This window comes from Rhinatrema bivittatum, chromosome 4 (assembly GCF_901001135.1).
Source record: "Rhinatrema bivittatum chromosome 4, aRhiBiv1.1, whole genome shotgun sequence".
Classification (NCBI taxonomy): domain Eukaryota; kingdom Metazoa; phylum Chordata; class Amphibia; order Gymnophiona; family Rhinatrematidae; genus Rhinatrema; species Rhinatrema bivittatum.
The window spans coordinates 440,259,204-440,279,359 of record NC_042618.1 but is presented as its reverse complement, the minus strand read 5'-3'; the positions used below and the strand labels follow the sequence as shown (position 1 = coordinate 440,279,359).

The window sequence follows — 20,156 nt, the reverse complement described above, 5'->3', positions numbered from 1 at the left end:
ACATCTTAACCATAGGAGCAAGATGGTTAGCTTGGCTTAGAGCTTCTGGACTAAGAGAGGATGTTCATGATGTACAGAGGACAACCTTTTCATTGAAAAGTAAAAGAAGCAGTTTACTATTCTTCAATCCTTAGCAAAATCTACTGTTGTCTAATCATCTCAAAAGAGATATCAGCAGACATTTCAGAAATCAAATTATTATTATTCAAAAAGAAGATATAACCCATATTCTTTTAATAGAATGTATGTTGCCTCCTTGACAGCAAGGCCAATCTCAACAACTGCATCAACAGCAGCAATCAAGAACCCAGGCTAGAAACAGAATGCAATGCCCTATTCAACAATCTACTCAAAAACCCACCATGAGTTTTTGACTACCGGCTGATACATCAGTCTCTTCTTATCTCGAAGCCTTCGAGTGGGGGGAGGCTTCAGTATTTTGGTGCCCAATGATCATTAATTATGTCAGACAAATGGATTCTCAAAATAGTCCACCAGAGTTACTAAATTTTCAGTCCCTTTTACTGACAGCACCTCCATGTCTTCAATGACATTCTCAACAACAGAGCCAGTGCAAGGATATTAGGTGCCCTAAGTGAACCTTACAGCCTTGCACCCTCCCCAGACCTTCCCACACACAATTAAAAATTAAGCATTTATAAAAACAGATTTTACATTAAAAAGGGCATTCTGAGATAAAATAATCACTTACAACATATATTTACATGCACTATTGTGGTGCCTACTAGAAAACCCTGCAAAAAAACCCCAATACTTGGAATATATGGTATTACGCCTGTTGTAACTGAGTAAATGGAATTGCAATTACAATATAGTAAACTTCCAATTCCAAATTTGCACTAACTGCCAACATTCAAACAGTAATAACCCTATATATGAAAAGGCAACACTGCAAATATTACACCAGGCCCTAAAACACCCAAACACCTCATTTTAGGAAAACAGAGCAAGGCAGACTGCTATAGATCCCAATACTAGCAGAATACCTCGCCTCAGTCACATAAGCAGAACATAGACTCTCATCAAATATAGAATAAAGTGATATAGAAATGTGCAGACAAAAACTGAACTGGAAATTGCAACAAGCCACACTCTGTTTGCAGTGCAACAATGGAAAAACAGAATCACCAACATTCCTCATAAAACATCAAACAATAAAATCAAGAAACAAGAAACAATCATAATAGTAAAACCTTTACTAATAAAAAAATAAATGTTTCAAAACAGCTGACAAATAGAATATTATCAAATAATTAAAAATTCATATACAATTTTAAAATTTTTTTCCAAATACTTATATTTCAAAACAACAGACACAATAAACAGCCACCAATTAAAACTAATAAGGATTTAAAAATCCCCTACTCTCCATCCTAGGGAAGTTTTTGATTTCCAATTACCCTGAGATTGTTGTGGATAGGTGGGAGGTTGGGATGGGGGCACAAACTTTCTTCTTTCACTCACAAAAACACCCACATTCACACTAACACATGCTCTCTCTTACTCATGCTCATAGATAAGCACATTGTTTCCTACTCATGCTCTTACACACACATTCAAACCCATGATTTCATACTCTCTCACATATACAGACGCAAACACACACACACACTCATGCACTCTCACACAGCAACACACTCATGCATTCCCATGCACTCTCACACCCTCATGCTCTCTTTCTCCATTCCCTCCACTCAGGAAGTGCAAGCAGCAGCAGTAGCAGCCTTGTACTTGGACAGGCTCCAGGTTCCTGATGCCTCTTCTGTCTCCTGCATTCGTATGCAGGCCCAGCCGATGCTACTCCTGCTCAGTGCTATTCTTTTCCTACCACTGCCGCATGGGCCCAACCATTTCTCCTCTCTTGAGCTGTGCCAGTGGCTGGTGCAGCTCCTCCACAGTGTACCTCTCTTCTTGCTTTCGCTACCACTACACAGGCACAACCACCACCATTCCTTTCTTCAGCCACACAGGTCTGTCCGACGCTGTTCTGCCTCCAGGGTCCTTATTTCTTCTGATCTTGTGGGGCCAATCCCTTTTTGCTCATTAATGCTGCAGTGATTGGGCCTCCTTCTTCCTGCTTCTGTGGCCCATACATCACAGCTTCCTCTTCTGGCCATGGAGATAGGAAGAAGGAGGCCTAATTGTCTCAGACCTGCTACCGACACGAGTTTGGAGTGTTGCTTTTCTGATTCAGAGCCAGGCAGAAGAAATCGGGAGAATTGTGCCCTATCCTGGATCTCAGAAATGTAAGACAATAACTTTCAAAGTGGTGTATGGGCGCACATTGGCATGTGTGTTGATGCATGTCCAGAAACATGGTGATTTTATAACTTGCACACACATTATAAAATAGCCTGAGCGGCGCACTTATTTATTTATTTTATTTATCGAGTTTTATATACCGTCGTTCGGTTTCGCCATCACAATGGTTTACAAGTTTCGATCGGTGTAAGATATTTTAATATGGAACCTTGCATCATGTAGCTATAATTTGGGTACTTTTCTCTAAGTTCATCACTTTACACTTATTCACATTTTTTATTTATATTTTTCATTTGTCATTTGCAGGCCCAATCTCCCAGTTTTGCAAGGTCCTCTTGCAATTTCTCACAATCCTCTTGTGATTTAACAACTTTGAATAATTTTGTGTCTTTGACAATTTGATCACCTCATTCGTTCCCATTTCCATGTTGTTTATAAATATATTAAAAGCAGTGGTCCCATAAGAGATCCCTGGGACACGGCCCTATTCACCATTCTCCACTGCAAAGGTTTACCATTTGACCAAACTCTCTCTTTTCTATCTTTTAACCAGTTCGCAGTCCACAATAGGATGCTGCCCCCACCCCATGACTTTTTAATCTCCTAAGACGACTCTCATGAGGGATTTTGTCAAATGCTTTCTGGAAATCCAGATATATTATATCAACTGGCTCACCTTTATCTAAGTTTATTTAGGCCCTCAAAAAAATGCAGCAGATTTGAGGCAAGACTTCCTTTGACTAAATCCATGTTGGCTTTGTCACATTAAACTGTCTATATGTTCAGCAGTTTTGTACTTTATGATAGTTTCTACTATTTTGCATGGCACAGATGGCAGACTCACTGGTCTGTAGTTTCCTGGATCACCCTTTAATCCCTTTTTTAAAAATTGGTGTAACATTGGGAACACTGCAGCTCTTAGGAACCAGAGATGATTTGAATGATAGTTTACAAATTAATAATAGCAGGTCTGCAATTTAATTTTTCGGTTCTTTCAACACGCTGGAATGTATACCATCTGGTCCAGGTGATTTGCTATTCTTTAGTTTGTCAATTTGCCTTAGTACATCTTCCAGGTCCACTGAGATTTGTTTCAGTTCTGCTGAATCATCACCTTTGAATATCATTTCTGGCATGGGTATCTCTCTTTCATCTTCCTCAGTAAAGACTGAATCAAAGAATACATTTAGTTTCTCTGCTAGGGCCTTATCATTCCTAAGTATTCCTTTTACCCCTTGCTTACCTAATGCTCCAACTGACTCTCTCACAGGCTCTTTACTTTGAATGTACATAACCTTGATAAGCCTGAAATCTTTTGGAATAAACATGTGCATCTAATGTTAAGTGTGCGTGTGTCTAGGCATGTAAATCCTGTTTCTAAGGCATATGTCAAGGTATTTTAAAATCGGCATGCGTCCACTCCATGACCAGTTTACCAGTTCAGCCACCAGTTCGGCCAATGTTGAGCTAGTTCCTCCAAACCCCCTCGACTTAATAGCCTCCACCCCCCCCCCCCCCCCAGTTACCCAGACCCTTTAAATCCCTCCAAAATGTCTTTTTTTTTACAATTTACACCTCCATAGCAGAAGTAAATTTACATGGCAGTGGAACTGGGCATGTGCCAGGGTGCTTAAGTATTTATGTGTAAATCTCATGGCCACACCAAAAAATGCTCAAACCTCACCCACCCCACATCCCTTTTTGAAATCGAGTGAGATGTGTGCGCAGCGGGTGATACACATGCATCTGGGTGGCTTTTAAAATTTGATGGGCGCATGCAAGCCTGACTTGTACGTGATTTTGGCATGTGCTGGGCTTTTAAAATTCAACTTTAAATATATTTCTAAAAATGAATTCCCTGGGCACCATTCTACCACATTTAGAAAGGAAAAATGGCGCACTACTTTGGATCTCAAAGATGCTTATGCCCACATTCCAATACACATATTATACAGGAAGAGCACTGTTATTAGTATATGGTTCTTCCATTGGCCTGGCGGCAGATCATGTTTACCAAGCATTTAGAAGTAGTAGTTATGTATTTAAGCAAGAAATATGTGATGGTTTTTCCATATTTACATGATTGGCTAATATCAAGCAAATCCTTCAATGATTCTAGAGGCAATATTGTATTTTCAATTTAGCATTACAGTGCCTAAGATTTGTTGTAAACTTTGAAAAATCTCAAATGAATCTGACACATCAATTAGAATTCATAGTAGTGCATCTGAATACTTAAGTAGTCAAAACATTTTTACCAGAACATGGGACGGATAAATTGATAGCCCTTGTTCGAGCACTTAGAGGGTAAGATTCAGTAAGCTGGTTAGTAGGAAATTTATCTGGCTAAAAGCCAAATAATTTGTTCCATATATTCAGCAGAAGAAATGTTCTGCTGCATATACTTGCCTAAAGTTATCTGGCTCCATATAGCCAGATAACTAAAAAACGTATCCAGCTATGTTTGAATATAGCTGGTTAGATTTATTAGTTATCCAGCCTTATGTGACTGGATAACTTCCTACTTAACCGGATATCTTCAAAAGATATTGTTGTGCTCGGGGGTGGACCCTTGTCCTGGAGCAGTGGAGAACGGCTCTCTGGTAGGGACCAGGAAGCAACTGCCCCCAGGGGGCGGAGCACTGGAGGAGATAGAAGCTAGGATGAGCTTCACCACTGGAAGCCCGAGGTCCCTCCGGGAGGAGCCCGTAGGGACCCAGGCCGCTTGGACTTAGGTGGGCCTCGCAGGGTGTAACGAATGGGGTAGGCGAGAACAAGGTAAAAGTAAAATAATATGTTTATTGATATACAATCTTAACAATTCTAAGTATCTAAGCACTAAAATATACAGCTTTAAGCATATACAGTTCTAAGCATTAAAAATATTGCTAAGCATATACATCTGTATCCGTGCACTGCATTTCGGCCAATACTCACAACACCCTTTTCATCCGCCTGCCTGAGAGAGAGAGCCCACCACAGGCAAAAGGGGTCCCGTCCCTTTGTACGTCTACAAAGGACACACAGCACTTTGCATGCCAGCAAAGTGAAAGAAAGTTTCTCTCTCTCTCCACCTTTGGGCCATAGCTGTTTGTCTTTTATAGCCTAATGTCAACAAGTGTGCGTGCCAAACTAGACTGTGTGTTTGTGGGACAGGATTACTCACTATCCTTGCCAGCAGTTCCAGTCTAAACAATATCCAGACTCAAGGATGGATGGTCAGGTCATCTTTTCTCCAGGCCGAATATCAGTGCTGCAGCTGATTCTGCAGTTTCCCTTACACAGGGTCTCCTGAAAGGATGGAAGTCCGGTGTGCCCACAGACAGAAGGGGAGTGCGGTCAGGTTCGAGACTGGAGGTCAGATGGAACAAGGAGGACCAGAATAGCGTAGGTGATGACAAGGCTAGGAACAGAGCCAGAATCTAGAGATGTGGTCAAGCAGGCAGAGGTCAGAGTCTGGGGGTCAGTCTGAGGAGTGGTCAGCAAAGCAGAGGTCAGGTTCTGGAGGTCAGACAAGGTCACAGGCAGGCCGAGGTCAAAAGGCAGGCAGATGAGTCTAGGAACAGGCTGAGGTCAGAGGGCAGGCAGCAGGCAGGCAGGTCGAGGAACAGAGTGGAGTCAGCAGGCAGGCAGGTCGAGGAACAGACTGGAGTCAGCAGGCAGGCAGCAGGCAGGCAGGTCAAGGAGCAAGCCGAAGTCAGTACACATGATACAGTCCGGAGGTACCATCTAGGGAGACGGACATACGAACAGGAACAGAAGGACACTGGAGTACTAGAATGCAGGAACAAGGCAGGAACAGAACTGGAACAGAAGGATCCTGGAATGAGACTTGGAACAAGACTGGAACAATGTTCAGACGCAGTGACAATCTATCAAGACACTAACCCGATTGCCAAGGCAAGGAAGTACAAGCAGGGACTTCCTTTTATCAGAGAATCAATCAGGGCGCCCCGCGGAGCTAAGACCCGCCCCTGGTCCTACAAGAGGCCGGGCAGTCTGCGTGCGCGTAGGGGCGTGGCCAACACCACCAAGGACGCCGAGCTCCTGCGTGAGGCCTGGTGCGCAGTGGAAAGTACGGCGACCACCGCCACGGGACGCCGAGGCCTGGAAGCTCTTGCAGCTACTGCTAGGGAGGCCGACCTGGGACCTGCCGTGGAACCATAGAGGTGAGCAGACCTGTGCGCGGGCCGGTCGCAGATGGGGTGTGTAACAGATATCTGGTTAACTAGTGCTGTAAGTAGAAAAAAAAATATAGGTCAGGGCCTAGGGCTCATTACTCTCTTTCCTCCCACAAAAATCCATATGTGGCCCCATTAAGCTATGCACCCCCCACCACCTAATCCTTTCTTAAAATATAAAACAATGTTCTGGGGTCCTTGGGTATCCCTGCTTCACCTCCTTTCCCAGTTCTTTAAATATTACCCCACAATAATAAGGGGCCAGGCCTTGATGTATGTACGTTGCGCTGGAATCAAGTTAGAGCTATGGTTGCATCAGTGGCTCATTTTTGAGCTATGCCTCTCAAAGACATCTGCAAAGCTGCAACTTCATCGTCAACACACATCTTTGCATCCTATTACTGTCTGGATAATCTCTTGAGAAGTGACAATAAATTTGGACAGGCAGTTTGCATAGCTTGTTCACCCATTAGTCCACTCTTCACAGTGGGATCCAGGTTGCTTTTTTCAGTTAACACTCTGCTGCAACCCTCAGTTTGGGACTCCCCACATGTAATGGCTAATTCTCGATGCTTATCAATGGAAAAAGTAAGTTTGTTTTTCATAAACTATGTTTTCCATAGTTAGCATGATGAATTAGCCATACTAAATACCTCCCTGCAGAGTTGACAACCTAGCTAGAATTAGCTCTAAAATGAACTGAGGGGGCTCACAAGGCAATGCCAAACAGGATTTCCTGCACATGCTCATTAGAACAAAAATTCTATGCTAAGAGTGAGAGAGGTTCATTCGGTGCTGCTGAATGTTGTTACCCATATGTAATGGCTAATTCATTGTGCTATCTATGGAAATCACAGTTTATGGTAAGCAAACATGCTTTGCCATAGGGAGACTTTTCTCTGCATTCTTTGCAGCTGCGAAGTATGTGGAAGAAAAAGCCAGAGTAAGCAAGTGTAGAGATTCAAAATGAAATCCCTGTGCATACTTCTGCCAACTGGCCTTACGCCTGCTCCTTGTGACGCCATTTTTCCCTATAGGTAACCACCTGTTTACCCACAGAAATCCCTCTGAAAATTGCCCCCTATAGTTTTTTTCATAGTAAAATTCTGCATTCAGCTTTTTGTCCTAAAACAGGAAACTAAGCCAGTGTTTTCCAATCCTGTCCTGAAGGCACACCTAACCAGTCAGGTTTTCATGATATCTATAATGAATATGCATGGAATAGATTTGCATACAATGAAGACTCCATAACAGTCTGGTTATCCTAAAAACCAGACTGGTTAGGTATGCATCCAGGAGAAGGCTGGAAAACACTGAACTAAGCTGACATTTTTAGCCATAGGCTTACTGTAGTATTGAGTCATTTCCATGTGCTCTGTTGAATGCATGGTTTTACATTTTCAGTTTGTAAGCTGCCTTCCTTATGGAAAAACCAGGACAGCTTACAGCATATAGTAGCAAAAAGTACAATAGCATATTACAAAAAAATAATATTATACATATATCAAAATACAAATCAAACAGTTACAAGTCCTTCTCCAACATCCTTACAAAAGGGAGGGATGACTACATCCATATTCCCACCCCAAAACATTGTTCCTTGCCCCACTTCTTGTTGCTCTTGAAGAAACTATCAATGGGGAGACCCACTATTGCTTTGTTTCTCCAAGAATTACCGTCCTTCCACAGTGGCTGCATGTTTTGAAGCTCCTGGGTCTGGAGCTGATGGGGTAGAACTACTGAGCTGGGTGGCGCCAACTAATTCAAAGATCCTCTGGTCTCAGGCTGCAGAAAACATCAGAGGGAAGGGCTCCTTCAGGGCTCGGAATCTTCATTAAAGCCCAGCTCCTCTCAGTCTGGCCAGCTTGCTTCAGTTGCTGGGGTAGCAATATATTTTGAAGTTCCTGAGATCAGGGCTGACATGAAAAGGGCTGGGGCTACTCAGTGGGAAGTGCCAGCTGATGCAAGTATCTCTTCATAATTCTGAAACTAAATTTATTTCTTTCTGTCTAGTTGTTTTTTTAAATAATTTGTTTTAATTACAAATTGCATTTTATTGAGATTAATAAAAAAACAAAACATAGTAACAGTAATGACAGCAGATAAAGACCAGATGGTCTATCTAGCCTGCCCAGCAATTTGCTTACAGTAGTAACTTCTGCTCAATGCAGGTTACCCCTATGCATTCTGTAGTATTAATGAAAAATGGTTACAGAGATCAGTATTCATTATTAACTACAATTCAAACATGCAGTGGACCAAAATGGGAGAGGCTAATAGTTCTCAGAGTGGTCTGATTATCAGTCTTTGATAGAAAATGCTAATGATTCTCAACATGTTATTCATTTTGATGTTTTGTTGGTATTTTAGTCCCTGGACACGAACTTACCGGTCAAGAAAATCCTGTGTTACTACTCCCTATAGTTACATGCTGGCCAGTAAAATCAGCTTTAAAGGAAGGTAAGAACATAAGAACATGCTGGTTGAGACCACTGGTCCATCAAGCCCAGCTTTGTCTCATACAGTGACAAATCTGGGTCATTAACTAGAAGATTCCTTCCCTGTTGCTCACTCCCAGACATAAGAGGTGGCAATCATCCCCTCACCTATATGGCTAATTGTTAATGCAATTGGCCTCAAGAAATTTGTACAAACCTTTTTTCCCTGTACGTACCCGGATCAGTCCAGACTCCTGGGTTTTGCCCCCCCTCTGCCCCCCTCTAGCAGATGGAGACAGAGCAGTTACCATAACAACGCTCTGCCTATAAATAGAATGGTGCCAATTACAGTTCGGCAGTATTCTTCTGTCTCCAGCAGATGGGGGAGGTGCCAAACCTACAGTCTGGGCTGTGTGCTTACTTGGTTATTCTTGTGTTTAATTAGTTTAGGGGGTTTTTTGTCTTTTGTTTTCTGGCTTGTTTAAGCTTTATTTAAAAAAAAAAAAAGCATAAGAAAGCAGCTTGTGTGGCAGCACAGTGGTCGTTAGCCTCCCAGGTGGTCTTTAGGTTCTGAGAGAACCATCCCATGCTGGTCTGAGGCAGCTGCTTCACAGGGTCGAGGGCCCTACTTATCTTCTCAGCAGCTGGGTACGATACTGGGGAGCCCGGCTCACTCCATCCGAAGGGATCAGCACATTGGACCACTGCTGGGCAAGTTTTATAATTAAAAGAAAAAAAAAGGTTTTACTTTCGTTTTCTCCCGCGTCCACTCTCTCTCTCTCTCTCTCCCTGTCTCAGTGCGGCGTTTGCTTTTTTTGTTTTTGGCTATTTCTTCACGAGTTTTGTCAAAATTTGTTGTATTTTGTTTAATTTAATTTTTCTGTCATAACTCGATGCCGCATTCATCAGTTTGCTGCGCGTGCAGGTCGGCCTGTGCACAACTCTCTAGGGAGGATCTTTGCTCTGATTGTATCCCAGGTGGAGAGGGGTCGTCGGGAGCCGGAAAAAATTTTAATTCTGCAAAACTAGCAAAAGCAAAGTCTGCCCAAGTCCCTGTGGGGACCTCTGCTGCAATTCACTCTAAAGCTGCTCAGTTCCCTTTCAGTGCGGGAAAGGGGGCTCTTTTTCAATCTTTCAGGGTTGTGACTAGTGCAGCGCTGGGGGAAGAGATTTTACCTCCTTCTTTCTCCCCAGCAAGGTGTTCCAACAGATAGGGAACCTTCATACCCTATTTCCCCTGCCATGGAGGATAGCCCCAAGGGGGCCTTTGACTCCTCTTCCTTTCTCTTTTTCCTCACAATTTGTGTTGTTGCTCCATAAAGCTTACAAGGAGAGGAAGTTAGGGAAGCTGCAATCTGGCAAAAAGGATGTTTCTCAGATTTCTAAGTCCTCTGCTAAGAGTAGGTGCGGAGCCTACTCAGCCTAAACGTATCCTTCGGTCAGGGGTTTCCCAGATTACTCCAGATACTTCTAGTCAGGACACTGATCCAGATGGCCCAGACCTCCAGCCCAAACCCCCGCAGGGGGTGGATGTAAACTCTGATTTACAGCACCATAGTGCAATGCATGGGACGCATGCTGCGGAGGGGGATGACCCAAAGGCGGTGCGCCTTTTTAGAAAGAAGGAGTTGGGACCCATTATTCCTGCTATTTTAGCTGTCCTGGGCATTGAATGTCCCCCAGAGGAATCTAAATTGGGTGCTATGGATCCTGAGTTGCTGGGTCTGAGAGGCACTGCTTCTTCTTTTCCTTTTCATTTCTCAGCTACAGATTTGCTTTTCCAAGAATGGGATACCCGGATCTGGGTTTGAAATTGAGTAAGGCCACTGACAAGATATATCCTCTGCCAAAGGATGCTTTAGAGCTGCTTTGAGTGCCCAAGGTAGATGCGGCAGTGTCCGCTGTTACCAAGAAGACCACAATTACGGTCACTGGAGCTACAGCACTCAAGGACCCGTAAGACAGGAAATTGGAAGTGCAACTTAAAAGGATTTTTGAGGTTTCTGCACTGGGAATGCGTGCGGCTATTTGCAGCAATTTCGCCTTACTAGCGAGTCTTTGCTGGGTTCAGCAATTGCAAGCTAACGCTGATCGGATGAAGAGTCGGTCCAGGCAGGTCGTCTGGAAGCTTCGGTGGCATACAGCGTGGATGCACTGCATGATCTTTTGCGTACATCGGCCAGATCCATGGTTTCAGCTGTCTCAGCTCATAGGCTCCTCTGGTTGAGAAACTGGTCCTTGCCCTTCAAAGGCAAACTACTTTCGGTAAGGATCTAGAAGATATGATCCAGTCTCTGGGTGAGAATAAGATTCATTGGTTACCAGAGGATAGACCGAAATCCAGAGGTTCCTTTGCCTCTCAGGTTAGATTAAGAGGGAATAGAAGATTTTGTCCATCTAGACCGCCCTCAGCCCCTTTTTGGCAAGCTCCTAACAGGCAACAGACTTGGTCCCAGTCTTTTCGGGGCCGTCGATTTGGCAAACCTGGTAACTCCCAGTCTGCTTCCAGTGCAAAAGCATCACAATGAAGGGGGTGCAGGTCCATTCCTCGGTGCCGGAGATAGGGGGCAGACTGTCCCTGTTTTACGAGGAATGGATCAAAGTATCGATGGACTAATAGGTCCTTACCGTGATAAGAGACAGCTACGCTTTAGATTTTGCACGGCGTCCTCCCTGCGGTTACGAAACCAAAAGAAGAGTGATGCAGGACACTTTACAACGACTTCTACAACTAGGAGCCATCGTCTCAGTGCCTCCAGAGGCAAGAAGGAAGGGCCGTTACTCCATTTACTTCATAGTGCCAAAAAAGGAGGGATCTTTTTGACCCATTCTGGATCTTAAGAGTGTAAACAGATGTCTCCGAGTTCCCTGGTTTCGCATAGAGACACTTTGGTCTGTCATTGCCTCGGTTCTCAAGGGAGAGTTTCTAGCATCCTTAGACCTCACGGAAGTGTATCTTCACATAGGAATTCGGTCAGACCACCAGAGGTTTCTTCGGTTTTCAGTTCTGCATCAGCATTATCAGTTTCGGGCTCTACCCTTCGGTCTGGCTACAGCGCCCAAGACATTCACCAAGGTGGTGGTGGCAGCCCTTCTCCGCAGAGAGGGGTTACTGGTGCATCCTTATTTGGACGATTGGCTGATCCGTGAGAAGTCAAAAGCACTTGCCCAGGAGGCAATTCAGAAAGTACTTCAGCTCCTGCAATCCCTAGGCTGGGTAGTCAGTCTCGCCAAGAGCCGACTGGAGCCCACTCAGTCATTGGAATATTTGGGTGCTCTTTTCGACACTCAGCACGGCAGAGTTTTTCTTACCATGGAGCACATCTCCAAGCTGCAAGTCCAAGTTCAAGGTTTAATGCTCAAGCACCCACCCAGAGTCAGAGATTATTTATTATTTATGTATTTATTTATTTATCTTTAATTTTTTCTATACCGGTGATCCTGTATACAATACATATCGCACCGGTTTACATGGAACTAAACAATCACCTCAGGGGTGAAATACATTAAAACAGGTTAACAAGAAAACTTTTTGGGAGACGTTCATAAACAGGCTAAACTGTAACAGGGAACAAACTAAGGAAACTTATGTACAGTGGTAAAGATATCGTTTATCACTTCATCAGGTTTTAGCTCTCAGGGAAGGCTTGGGTGAATAGCCAAGTCTTTAGCTTCTTTTTAAATGTCAAAAGGCAGGGTTCTTGGCGGAGGTCCGGTGGGAGCTGGTTCCAGAGAGGGGGACCTGCGGTGGACAGAGCTCGTTTCCTTAGAAATGTTTTAGCCGGCTGTGTGTGAAGCATGTTCTGGTAAGCACTTCTGATCGGTCTCTTGGAAGTGTGCTGCTGCAGTTGAAAAGATAAGTTGAGGGGGGAAATGTTGTGAAGAGCCTTGTGAATCATCATGAGGGATTTAAATTGTATCCTGAATTTTATAGGCAGCCAGTGCAGGTTCTGGAGGATAGGGGTAATGTGTTCCCTTTTTTTGGTGTTGGTGAGGATTCTGGCCGTCACATTCAGGACCATCTGAAGTGGTTTGATGGTGTTGGCGGGCAGGCCCAGGAGGAGAGAGTTGCAATAATTCAGTTTAGGGAGAATGATAGATTGAAGTACCAGGCGGAAGTCTCGGAAGTGCAGAAGTGGTTTTAGTTTTTTCAAGACTTGCAATTTGAAGAAGCAATCTCTGGTTGTATTGTTTACGAACTTGCTAAAGTTGAGTTGGTTATCTACAAGCACACCAAGGTCTCTTACTTTGTGGAAAGTGGTCGATCGAAGTGGAGGAGAGTTGGGCGGAACTTGGCGGGTTGAGCAGAGTGCAATTATCTGATTATTTACAGGTTCTTGGGTCGATTATTTACAGGTTCTTGGGTCGATGACTTCAACATTAGAACTGATACCCTGGGCCTTTGCTCATATGAGACCTTTACAGTCTACATTACTTTCCTGATGGAACCCAGTCTCCGAGTTTTTTCATCTACCTTTACCGCTTACGGAGACAGCGCGAGCCAGTCTCGATTGGTGGTTAGTGACAGACAATTTAACCCAAGGAGGTCCCCTGGAGGTGCCCCACTGGACAGTAGTCACCACAGACACCAGTCTCTCAGGTTGGGGTGCGGTATGCCAAGGAAAATCAGTGCAGGGACTTTGGTCCCCCGTCGAATAGCTCTTGTTGATCAATCGACTGGAAACCAGGGTGGTATGGTTAGCATTGCAAGCTTTCCATCCTCTCCTCCAGGGCAAGTCGGTCAGAATTCTCTCAGACAATGCAACCATGGTGGCGTACATCAATCGCCAAGGAGGAACCAGAAGTCAACCAGTGGCAATAGAAGCTCGCCAATTGATCAGCTGGGAAGAGCTAAACTTGGTAAGCATAGCAGCGTCTCACATCGCTGGCATGGACAACGTGCAGGCAGACTTTCTCAGTCATCACCGTATAGATCCCGAAGAATGGGAGCTGGCAGAGACCACCTTTCAACTCATATGCGATGCATGGGGCACACCCAGCATGGACCTGATGGCAACTTTTCAGAATGCCAAAGTGCCGAGGTTCTACGCTCGTAGCAGAGAGATGGCAGCAGAAGGGGTAGATGCCCTAGTGTTGCCTTGGCCCACCAAGGTTCTCTATAAGTCTTTCCACCTTGGCCATTGATCGGCAAAGTGCTCCGGCGGGTAGAGATCCATCCAATGGAGGTCATTCTGATAGCTCCAGAATGGCCGAGACGTCCCTGGTTTGCAGACCTTCTCAATCTTGTGGTGGACGGTCCTCTGCAGTTTCCGGCTCTCCCAGACCTGCTGCATCAAGGGCCTGTTTGTTTGGAGGACGTCGATCACTTCTGTCTAGCGGCATGGCTTTTCAAAGGCAGAGGTTAACTCGCAAAGGCTATTCTCTGGCTGTGGTAACTACACTTCTCCGATCGTGTAAGACTTCTACCAATCTCACATATATTAGAGTATGGAAAGTTTTTGAGTCTTGATGTTTGGACCATGAGGCTGCGCCTACCTGGGCCTCGGTGTCAGATATTCTATGTTTTTTTACAATCCGGTCTTTCTAAAGGGTTGTCATGTAGTTCTCTCAGAGTGCAGGTTGTGGCACTTGGTTGTTTGCGTGGTTCCATCCAGGGTGTAGCGTTAGCGGCATACCCAGATGTAGTTCGATTTCTTAAGGGAGCAAAACACTTGCATCCTCCGCTTCGGCATCCTTATCCGTCGTGGAGTTTGAATTTAGTCCTCACTGCCCTTTGCTCAGCACCTTTTGAGCCTTTGAAGAGATCATCTAAAAGATCTTACCTTAAAGGTGATTTTTCTGGTGGTCCTTTTTTAATGATCTTTTTTTTTAATTTTTTAAATACAATTATTTTTTTAATTTAAATAAATAATTTTATATTTAATAAAAATTTTTTAATTTTTTAATGATTTAAAAGATCTTACCTTAAAGGTAAGATCTTTACCTTAAAGGTAAGATTTTTCTGTTGGTCGAAACTCCAGGCGTTTTTCCCGTAGGGAACCCTTTTTGCAGATTTCGGATTCGGGCATTTCTTTAAGGATGGTTCTGTCTTTCTTGCTGAAAGTGGGTTCCTCTTTTCATGTCAACCAATCGGTGGTGTTGTGCTCCGCGGCCGTGGCGCCCCACGACCGCGTTCCCCTACCTGACTCTCAGCGCCAGGAAAGCCCCGGGAGGGCTCCGACTCGGGCCCGTGCTGTCCGCTGCAGGGGAAGCCGCCCTGCTTCCTTCAGCGGCGTCTCTCCTCCACCGGGGAGATCAAGATGGCCGCCGCCATGAGATCCAAGATGGCCGCCGTCAACTCATTTGCATTTAAAGGGACCTGGTCCCTTTAACTAGACTCACCTGTTTCCAATGATCCAGAGCAGAGGAAGTATATAGGGAGGCTTCCTCTGCTCATTCCTTGACTCGGCAACGTCCCATCGCTGTCTAGTCTGCTTGCCTTGGCGAGTTCCTTGTACTTGGACGCTGGTTCCTGTTTTCGTCTTGGTGTTCCTGGTTCCTGACTTCGGATTGGCTTACGGTGATGCTCTGGTTCCTGACTTCGGATTGGCTTACGGTGATTCTCTGGTTCCTGACTTCGGATTGGCAAGCGGCGATTCTCTGGTGCACAACTTCGGACTGGTGAGCGACGACCCTCTGGCACTCGACCTAGGACCCCTCCAAGACTCCGTCACCAAAGGCCCACCTAAGTCCCAGCGGCCCGGGTCCCTACGGGCTCCTCCTGGGGGGACCGTGGGCTTCCAGGGCGAAGCTCCAGTTGGCCTTTGCACCATTGCTCTGACCTCCCTAGGTCCACCTAAGTCCCAGCGGTCGGGTCCCTACGGGCTCCTCCCGGGGGGACCGCAGACCACCAGTGGTGAAGACACAGCGCCTCTCCTCATCGCTTCATCGCCTCGATATTCGCCTCAGCCCCAGTGCCAAGGGCCAGCTGGTCCCGCCTCTTGTTCTACCTCGCCACCCGGCGTGAGAGCCTACGGGACTTCCGCAAGGTATTCCATCCTCACGTCAGCCCAAGGGTCCACAAGCCCGAGCATAACAGGTGGAGCTGCTGGCCTTCATGGACTTAAACCGTTCGGATCCTTTGGCTAGCGACTTGCAGAAGCTTGACGTTCGCAGAGCTTTGTTGCGTTACCTTGAGGTTAACAATGAGTTTTGTGTGACTGACCATCTTTTTGTGCTGTGGAGCGGTCCTAAACAAGGACAGCAGGCGTCCAAAGCTACTATATCTCATTGGCTAAAGGAGGCTATTAGTTCGGCCTATCTCCTACGGATCTGCGTGCCCTGTCTACATGTTCACAAGCGGTGTCTTGGGCAGAGTGTCAGATGGTATCACCGCAGGAAATTTGCAGGGTGGTTACGTGGAAATCTCTGCATACTTTTGCGAGACATTACAGATTGGATGTCCAGGCTCCAGTTTCGGGAGGATTTGGAGAGGGAGTGCTTCGAGTGGGCCTCTCCGGATCCCATCCCAGGTAAGAAAGCTCTGGTACATCCCAGGAGTCTCGACTGATCCGGGCTCGTACAGGGAAAGGAAAATTAGTTTCTTATCTGATAATTTTCGTTCCTGTGGTACCACGGATCAGTCCAGAGTCCCGCCTGTCAGAGGCATGGAAGAACGGGAGAGTCTGCTCAGTTCTTATCTATTTCGTTATTTCAGATTCACAGAGATTTTTAATGTTTTGTCCTCAAGTGGGGTTTTCAAGGTTCAGCTCCCAGTTTGTTTCTTTTATTATATATAGTTATGATGGTTTTGAGAGTTCCATTCTGCTTTGACATTGAGTAATACTGCCAGACTGTAGGAGGCACTATTATTCTATTTATAGGCGGAGCGTTGTTATGGTAACTGCTCTGTCTCCATCTGCTGGGGGGGGGGGGGGCAAAACCCAGGAGTCTGGACTGATCCGTGGTACTACAGGAACGAAAATTATCAGGTAAGAAACTAATTTTCCTTTAAAGTCCAAATATACTAATTGCCTTGACCTCATGCTCTGGCAAAACATTCCACAGTTTAAGTAAGTATTGAGTGAAAAAATACTTTCTTAAATTTATTTTAAATCTGCCTCCATTTAGTTTCTTGGACTCTAATCCATGTATTATTTGAAAGGGTAAATAACCATTCTCTATTAATTTGTTCCACATTACTCATGATTTTATAAACGTCTATTGAATAACCATTAGGACATCTCTTTGCTAAGCTAAGGATCTCAAACTTGTTAAGCCTTTTCTCATATGGGAGTCATTCTATCCGCTTTATCATTTTGGTTGCCATTCTTGGTACCTTTACTAGTTCTGCTATATATTTTTTAGATGGCTTGACCTAAACTGGTCAAAATATGGATTTATACAGAGGCATTATGATATTCTCAGTTTTATTCTCTATTCTTTTCTGAATGTTGCTGCACACTGAACTGAGAATTTCAATGTATTGTCTTCATTGCCTCCAGTGAGTGATAACTCTGATGTGGAACCAAGCATTGTTATGTTATGTGAATTTACATCTATATGCCACTCTTCTTGATCAAAAGACCAATTCAAAATGAGTTATAGATAATATAGTAATGCAGTAAATAATATATCATAATATAACAATAAATATAATAAAATAATAAAATATAGTAATGCAACAAAAACTAGAAGTATAACTGAATCTGACCCTAGTCGCTTTAAGGATGGGTCTAGCTACTGTCCAACTAGTGAAACATACAGTATATTATAACAATAATAAAATTAATACTAAAAGCAATCCATCCAGGTACAACTATAAAGTACCTGCAAACCCTCTCTCAACTAGTAGATACCCAGAAAAGACCCCAGACACTCAGTCATACTCTCCAAATAAAATTGAACTTTTGTATTTGAGTAATAATGACTTTAAAATGTAATACAGAAAATAGTTACCACTCAAAGATGCAGAATTTAAAATTTTTTGTGCCTCATAAAGCTGACCTCTCTAGCTTGACCAATCTTCACGCTTGATCTTCCAGTTCAGTCCCACTCCATGCTCGATGCCCTCAAGTCTTCCAGCCTTCCAAATTGACCTCCACCAACTCTCTGTTCTCTTCTAGGCTCAATCCCCCACAGGTTCAACCCCCAACTCTTTCCTCCTCCAGCTTTTTATCTTCTGCCCCCTGCCCCCCTAAGCTTAACTTCCCTCCCATCTCACACTTTTCCTCCCTACCCAATTCACTGTCTCCACCTTCAAGCTTTTCTGTGTTAGTCTCCCAGACTTGGAATGCCACCCTACAAGCCCCTGGCTCTGTCTCCCCCATATTTATTTCCCTGCTCAGCTCATCCCCCAGATTCCTCTCTCCCTCCTCACCCAGTTTGACCCCTAACTCTCTCCCTCCCCCCACAGCTTGACCTTCAACTTTCTCTCTCTCAGCCTCTTCCATGCCTTTCTTTCTGTCCCTCCTCTCGCCCAAATCAACATCTAACTCTGTTTCTCACTCCTCAGTTTGTTCTCTTGCTTTCCTCGCACTCCACACTCCATTCCCCTTCTTGGTCTGCATAGGCTATTAGTGCCCCTTTTTCCTTCCAGCCCATGCAGACTGACATTGTCACTTCCTGGGCCATGTGAGCCAATGCTGATTCCTCATTCCTGCCCACACGGTCAACGCATGCCAGATCATGTGGAGCAAATCTACAATTTTGCATAGGAAATGTAATGCTGTGAAAATTCTGCATTGCACACTTCTGCAGAATTCCTGGGGGATAAAGTAATTTCTAAAATAAGTCTGGTGGTGAGGGAGGGTGGTCATATTTTATGCCAAAACTGTGTTAGAATTAAATAAAATTTGTGCCTTTCAATCAAACCATTTTAACAGCCTTTACTACTCTATGACAGTATGACAGGTTGCAATAATATTGTATTTTGTACCAAATCTTTTTGTAGTGTATGTAAAAAACCCCAAATGATTTATTTGAAATGCCTGTCTGGAGAGATTATTTATTTGATTTCAAATGTTTACACAGTGATGAAATTTAAGGGGAAGAACCGTTTCTTAGAATTCTTTGTTCAAGTACTGCACAGAACAGTACATGAAGAGGTATTTGAAGAAGCCCTAGAGTGGACCAGCAATATTCAAGACTTTTTGAAAAAGTAAGTTTTACTTGGTTTATGACCAAGTAACAAAGCTTTATTTTTTTCCTGGTCTTTGCAAATCCCTGGACAATTTTAAATTGTAGTCTGTTAGGGCTACATTTTTTAGCCCACAATATAGCTGGTGTCTGCCCTGCCCAAACTACTAAAAACTGAAAACATAACAATTAAAGGAGTTTTTTCCTTGGCACAGAAATAGAGAAAATGTTTCATAAATCAGGCTCATAAAGTTATTGACCCACTTGCCAATTTACCAGATATGCTGTTCTGCTCATAAGAACTGTTGTAATAAATATATCGATTCACCCAGCTTTTTCGTGATAGATTCAAAAGGGAAGACACATATATATTGTATTAGGTGAGACTATAAGTAAGCAGGAGCTTAGGGTGAATGAACATTTCTTATTAAAGAAGCAAACATGGTCTGGGTGTCAGCGATTTCTGAATCAGATGCTCTCAAACACGCCAGACCAGGATAAAAAGGGAAAGGAGACCAGGAAAAGAGCAGCATGCTAGAAGGCAAAATAGTGACATACAATTATTTATTTAAAACTTTTTATTGATAACCAATCCAAATCCTAAGCAGTTCACGATACAGCATTCATAATAAAACACAACAGGTTATTCAAAAAATATAACTGATGACCGAAGATTGCTTAAAATGCAAAATAATTGCTATCAACAACAAACTCAGAGAAAAACATTTTGCTTTGAGGGCACTGCCATCAATTACCTCATTATTTTATTTATTTATTTATTTTTAATTTTTATATACCGGAATTCCTGTATACAATACAAATTAATCCGGTTTACATTAAACAATAAGTTGCCCTGGTTGGGACAGTCCAGCCTGGGCTTATTACAAGGAACATTGAAAAGTGACCATAATAAATTAACATTTAACATTAAACAGAACGTGTGTTCAACTTTTTACAAAGAACTATAGTAGCGACAACCGGGCTACCAAACATTATACAAGAATACAATTATATATTATATGATTTGTCTATGTTAAGATCAAATTGCGATTAAGAAGGTGTAAAATTAAGTGTCTGTGATGTTAGTGATACGCTGCAATGAAAGGATCTGAAAGTCAGGAGGAAGTGCTTAGTTACACTCTGGTGATTGGAAAGCCTGACTGAAGAGCCAGGTTTT

The 20,156-nt window shown here is 43.8% G+C and overlaps 1 protein-coding gene across 1 annotated transcript in view; it reads left to right on the top strand.

The window, feature by feature from the left end:
- CFAP54 (cilia and flagella associated protein 54) overlaps window positions 1-20,156 on the top strand; it is a 1,106,494-nt gene that overhangs the window by 364,408 nt on the left and 721,930 nt on the right. The window contains exons 29-30 of the mRNA XM_029597529.1: window positions 8,835-8,924; window positions 18,875-19,001. Of these exons, the coding sequence (XP_029453389.1) occupies window positions 8,835-8,924; window positions 18,875-19,001 (217 nt within the window). The remainder of the gene's footprint in view (window positions 1-8,834; window positions 8,925-18,874; window positions 19,002-20,156) is intronic.